The sequence below is a fragment of the Megalops cyprinoides genome, chromosome 25, assembly GCF_013368585.1.
Source record: "Megalops cyprinoides isolate fMegCyp1 chromosome 25, fMegCyp1.pri, whole genome shotgun sequence".
Classification (NCBI taxonomy): Eukaryota; Metazoa; Chordata; class Actinopteri; order Elopiformes; family Megalopidae; genus Megalops; species Megalops cyprinoides.
In genome coordinates this window covers 9638254-9643950 of record NC_050607.1, presented here as the reverse complement: position 1 = coordinate 9643950, position 5697 = coordinate 9638254, and the positions used below count along the sequence as shown (strand labels likewise).

The following is a 5697-nucleotide window of genomic DNA, read 5'->3' as shown; positions in this document are numbered from 1 at the left end:
TAAATATGGAATGTGTAGTTCTCACACAGTAACTTGTCAAGTGTTAGTGGATTCTAACATTCGGCAGGTTTTTGTGTCATCGTAGCTTGTGTCAGTGCCTCGCTGTGTCTGACCCACACAGTACTTACAGAATACACAACCAGTTTGAACACTTTGATCAATACAAAAAATCCACACAACCACCTTTGACCACTGCACAAATGCGCACAGGAAGGTAATAAAAGAATGCCAGCTGCCAAACAAGCACAAATATGTACCATATACCTCCTACACCTCTTTGAGTTTTAAGCTTTAAAAGCCATGTTCTACACAGAAGTATAAAAAATTGTGTTCCTGCAAAGAGTGCTGAATATAAAACAGAGTTATTTTGACCCATTGGTGTGCATTCGTGTGTTTTCAATGTACATGCATTTCAGGAGGAATCTGAATAAAATATCCGAGGTATTGTCTTCAACCAGCTGAATAGCAGTGGTACATGCAAATATTATCAATATTATCAGGAAATCAGCAGTGTGCCCAGACTTAATATGCCATAAATAGAAGATTAATGTCCTCTCCCTTGAAATACTATTTACATCAATGGTTTCAATTCAGAGATAAAGATGCAAACACAAGAACTGCTTTATAATACAAGATCACATATGTTGTTCATTTGCAGCACCACACTAGCTTAATGGTTGCATAGGTCAAAACAACACAACTGGAAGCAGTTTTCATTCTATCAGTCAGATTTAGATTCTTTATCAGGTTAATCCAGACAAAGCAGACAGAGCGATGGGAAGCACAGCCCTCTGATCTCACAGCAAAAGTGGGAGCATATTACACACAAACACATGGTTAAAAGCTATAAGAACTACATGATCCTTTATCTCCCACCACAGTCCTGGTTCTGGTGAGTGCCGAGGTGACCACACAGATAACCAGGCTGTGGAAGGTATGAAGGCGTGCCCTCCATCATCCCTGCTGGCTCTGTCTGGATTTTGAATGACCAAATCTTTACTTTAAGCTGCAAGACATCTGTATTGTTAAGACTGACTCCGTAGTCCTCTTCATTCTGTATTCTAGACTTCGTTGACCAGAATCCAACTGGCCAAATCCATTCTTTGCTGGTTAGGCATGTAGATTACCTTCAGAGCATGATTCATGCTTTTGAGGCACTGTTCAGTCTGAATGGTGTTACCCCCATATGCCCACCCACCCCACTCCTCAGTGTCTCCCTCAGTGTCCCCCTCCATGCTGTGGCCGGGGTGCCAAGCGGTTAGCCAACAGGCAGGCGAGGGCAATACCTGCAGCCTGTGTGAACGCCAGCCCCAGCACGGTGGCCGCGATGTGGAAGACGTTGTCGTTGACGATGCTGAAGACCTTGCGGAAGCAGCCGTGGCGGTGAATGCCGGCGGCGGCCACCCCTCCGGCGCCTTCATCAGGAACGGGCCGGTTCCTGCAGCCCTTGCGCCGCACGCAGCAGCTGTCCGGCACCGAGACTGACGAGCTGTTCCCCGGGCGCACGTCCAAAGCCCAGTCGGACGCCAGCCAGTCCTGCCAGCCCTCAGCCCCACAGCACTCCAGCGCCCTCTGCAGGCTGTCCAGCGCGTTCGCTCTGCCTTCGTCCTCGCTGTAGGCTGACACGGCTTGCTGAAGCCCGCTGCGGAAGCCCTCCGCGATGTCCTCGCGGTAGAAGAGCCCAGAGAGTCCGGCCGCCAGCCCCGCTACCAGGGCGACGAGTTGGAAGACGCCATAGGCCCGCAGCAGGCAGGGGAGCTTAGCGGCCACGCCCAGGCAGCCCAGGAAGCCCCAGGCAGTGATGGCGCCCCCTGTGGCCAGCAGAGTGAGCGGGGCGTTCGGGTAGCTGTTAGCGGACAGCAGCATGTAGTCGGCCAGGGACACCTGTGTCCACACGCCCAGGGTGAAAATGGCCAGGCCTGCTGCCCAGAAGAGACAGCTGAAGACCAGCAGCCCCAGCCGCAGGAGGGGCATGGCGTCCACTGCCCGGCAGCAGGAGGCGTTGGCGGGGGGCGCCGGGGGTGCCAGCGAGGCCTCCGAGCACAACGACAGGGAGAGGCGCTGATGCTGCTGCAGCTGCTGCTGCTGCTGCTGGCAGGTGGGCAGCAGCAAGCCGGGGGGGGCCGAGGGGCGGCGAGGCACCGCGGGAGAGGTGAGGAGGCCCAGCCCCCTGGGAGAGGACAGCCTCCGCACCGCACACTCTCGGTCCCACTCAGCGATCCTTGGGCTGGGCCGTCCGGCAAGGGAATCGTACGGCAGTGCGCTGTTCATGACACTAGCTCCGGCTTTATCTTCCCCTGCTCCCTCTATTCCGCTCCTCTCTGCACCCCCTCCCTCCCTTTCGGCTCTCGCTCCTCTCTCCTGTTCTTTATGGCTGGCAGTTAATCCCCCTCTCTCTCCTTTCGGCCCATAAATCTCCGAGGCGTTATTGAGGGTTTGCTCCGTTATCTGCATCTACAGCCCCGCAGCCCCACCCGCCCCCTTATTTCTCATTTCTCCTCTTGTTTATCTCTTCATTTCAAGCATTCCCTCCATCCACCTGGTCTCCCTTTCTCCCCGTCACAATAATTACTGCGTCCGCTCTCGCTCTCTCTCTCTCTCCCTCCCTCTCTCTCTCTTTCACTCGTTCTTTTTCAGAAGAACGGGGACACGGTTCCCTGACATTAACGCCGCCCACAGCCCCTTTGACAGCAAGGGGAATCCAGACACTCTGTTTTTTATGGCTTTGCTTTGCCTCCTGTGTTTTATGTTGAGAGAGGTTCTCATGTCCACACCAGCCAAAATTTACCAGCTCTGCCACATCATTTCAAGTGTTCCCTTAAGTGTTTAAGTATTTTAATGCAGCTGCAGATTATGCAGACCTCATTAAAATGAATGGATGCGTGAATTTATATATGGACATTGCATGTTTGCAGTTTTTGGAACAAATTCATTACAGGTCCCTCCAGCGATACACAAAGATGAACACATTCACACACAGAATGTCAAATACAGCAGCGACAAGGATTTTGTGAATCAATAGCAGTTAATAATACATGGTGGGTTGGGGGCCACTGTCCATTAATGGTGCATTATATGAAAGAGGACAGGGAATCCATGAGCCATAATATTACTAAATATAGTCACACAGTTTTCATTTAAAAGGTGTGTGTGTGTGTGTGTGTGCGCTTGTGTTGGTGGGGAAGGATTGGTCATAGCTTCCTAAAGATGTAAAATTGTGTGCTCTGCTGGTCTTCAGTATGCATATGGCTAATTCATAATTAATAAATCTATGTCAAGTTTTGGATTTTTTAACATTTTTGGTTTGTGAAGCTCACGGTAGATGTGCTGTCCTTATACTTTTAGTTGCAAATAAAAATGAAAAATAATATGACTGCCAACTGTGATTTAGTTCAGCATTTTTTTTTATTTTTTTTTTACAAGATGACCGAATGCTGCAGTATCAAGATTTGGAGATAAATTGTGTGACTGAAACTTTGAGGATGGAAGTTGAATTGCAAAGTTTGACAGAAGACAGTGGTTAGAGCCAACAGTCACCATTGAAAGAGGGTGGAACCAAGGCACATTTGCACACAGCAGTGAGGTGATAAGCGTGTGGTGTTTGCAGTAAAAGTCACTCTGCCAGAAAATGATTATCAGAATCTGGGTCTGTCCCTCTAGAGGAATATCCAGGGGGGAGTTTATGGTGTCTGTAATTAGAAAGAGCCCATAAATAGCCATCCCCTGATTCAGGCAACATTCATCACATCAGTCTTCAGTTAAAAACATACACACACAGACACACACAGACATACACACACATAAACACACTTACACACACACAAACACACACACATACACACACACCTGTTTCTTTCCGTTCTTTCAGAGTGCTTTATTGAAGAGAATAAAATAACACAAATCAAAAATAGCAGTGGAACAAACTTAATTCTGTATTTGCCGTCAATCACAATGTAGCTAACCGTGGAAGCCACAATGGCAGTTCCTAGTACACAGAAACACTGAACCCTGGCGCAATGCTGACTATGTAATGATGATGAGCTCACAAATCTTCACGCCACATAACTGTCGTCACTTTAATGGTGATTCACCACAGTGATTTCTTTCTCTTGGATAACGTCCCTCTGAAAATGATGTGACGAACAGCTTGTGGAAATTATCAATCCTCTCATCTGCTGGAGCTGGATACCTCATTTAAACCCAGACCAAACCCCATTCTTAAAAAGGTTACAATGGCACTTCATAAAATCTCAATCTTGAAGTGTGACTAATCAAAGTACCTAAAAACAAATGTTGAATCTATTTTTTTTTATTTGAAAGTTTTTCAGTGGATACACTAGACTGGGATGTTTGATCTCTGATTGGGAATTGATTGTTATGTAAATGCCTGGAAAGGTCATGAGTGCATGACATTTTTGTACCAAAAATGTCAAAAGCTGTAAAGGAATGTGGTTTGAATCCCTCTCTGTTCACATTCATGCCATTGTTTACTTAAAAGTGACAAAGCATATTTAGATTACAACTTTTCAAAAACAGATTTGACTAACTTTGTGTATGAAAATACATGTACATGTGCTAGTACTATCAGCTAGATAAATTTGTTCAAAGCATATACTATTATTATCACAAGTAAAGCTGAAAGTGAAAAGGATACAAGGAAATAATTATTAATATAATGACAATATAGTGCTTGTACAAAAGGGATCTTCCTTTTTACATTTAAAACTATCTAATGGTGTGATATAAAATGTGAGCTAAAATCCTGACAGTATAACAGAATTTTAATTAATGATCAATCACTGACTCAGCCACTGACTTTCATTGTGTGTGTCTGAAGAAGCAGTCAGTTCATTGAAAAACATTATTTTCCGGGACTGGGCTTTCAGAGCCTGTCAGTGCGGAGAATTCAATGGATCAGAGAGCAACAGCTGCTATCGGTTTTGGTTGGTGGACTGGTGGTGAGGTTGGAGAGGGTTCCCACAGAATTGGGATCACCAGATCACATTACTATACATCCTGCAAGGACACAAACAATACAGATATGAGTCAACGTCATTAGTTACATGCTCTAAAAATGCCAGTAAGGTCTGTAAGGTCTTGCTCACCAGGGCAACATGAACAAAAACACCATAGCAACAAAGCAAGAATTTCCGTTAATGGGCAACAAACTGAAAAACAGTACAAAACTAACAGACAGTTATGATTAAGAGCATCATATTTACACCATACAAAAGTTAGTGTAAAAGTGACCAAGTAACACGTTAATACCTTAGTGTTTGTATGTTGCTAGGCAATGACTCAAGAGAGCAGGACTACATTTGTATAAGGGGATAAAGGGCAAGCTTGCCTGGCAGATGAAGGGGAGCTCTTCAAAACAGAAACCATCCAGCCATTGGATGCCATTGGATGTGTTGCGAACCAGCTTGCCACAGTGGTGACTGTATGGGGCGATGGGGAAACAGGAGTGCCAGTGACCGGACTCCAAGACAGGACCACCTGTCCAGAACCAGGATTCACTGCTGGGCAGGACAGAGCGCTCCAGCCCCATCCACACACCCTCAATTTCCTTCCCAGACAGCAACTGATCGACGTGACCTTGCATTGCATTGCTGGTGATGTGTACTAAATGCGAGTTGCTGTTGTTGCAATGCTCCAGAGCACCAAACCAGGTCTTTTTCTCATCTATGTAGCGCAGGA

General features: G+C 46.3%; 1 protein-coding gene across 1 annotated transcript; it reads right to left on the bottom strand.

Annotated features, from left to right (window-relative positions):
* Positions 1-1218: 1218 nt before the first annotated feature.
* Positions 1219-2315, bottom strand: LOC118771692 (tetraspanin-7-like). Its single transcript, XM_036519700.1, has one exon. It carries the CDS (start codon positions 2269-2271, stop codon positions 1219-1221), a length of 1053 nt encoding a protein of 350 aa, XP_036375593.1. The 5' UTR covers positions 2272-2315.
* Between the last annotated feature and the right edge of the window lie 3382 nt (positions 2316-5697).

Bases quoted from the DNA above. Each gene is read 5' to 3' on its own strand.
- LOC118771692 (XM_036519700.1), bottom strand. From the start codon at position 2,271: ATGAACAGCGCACTGCCGTACGATTCCCTTGCCGGACGGCCCAGCCCA.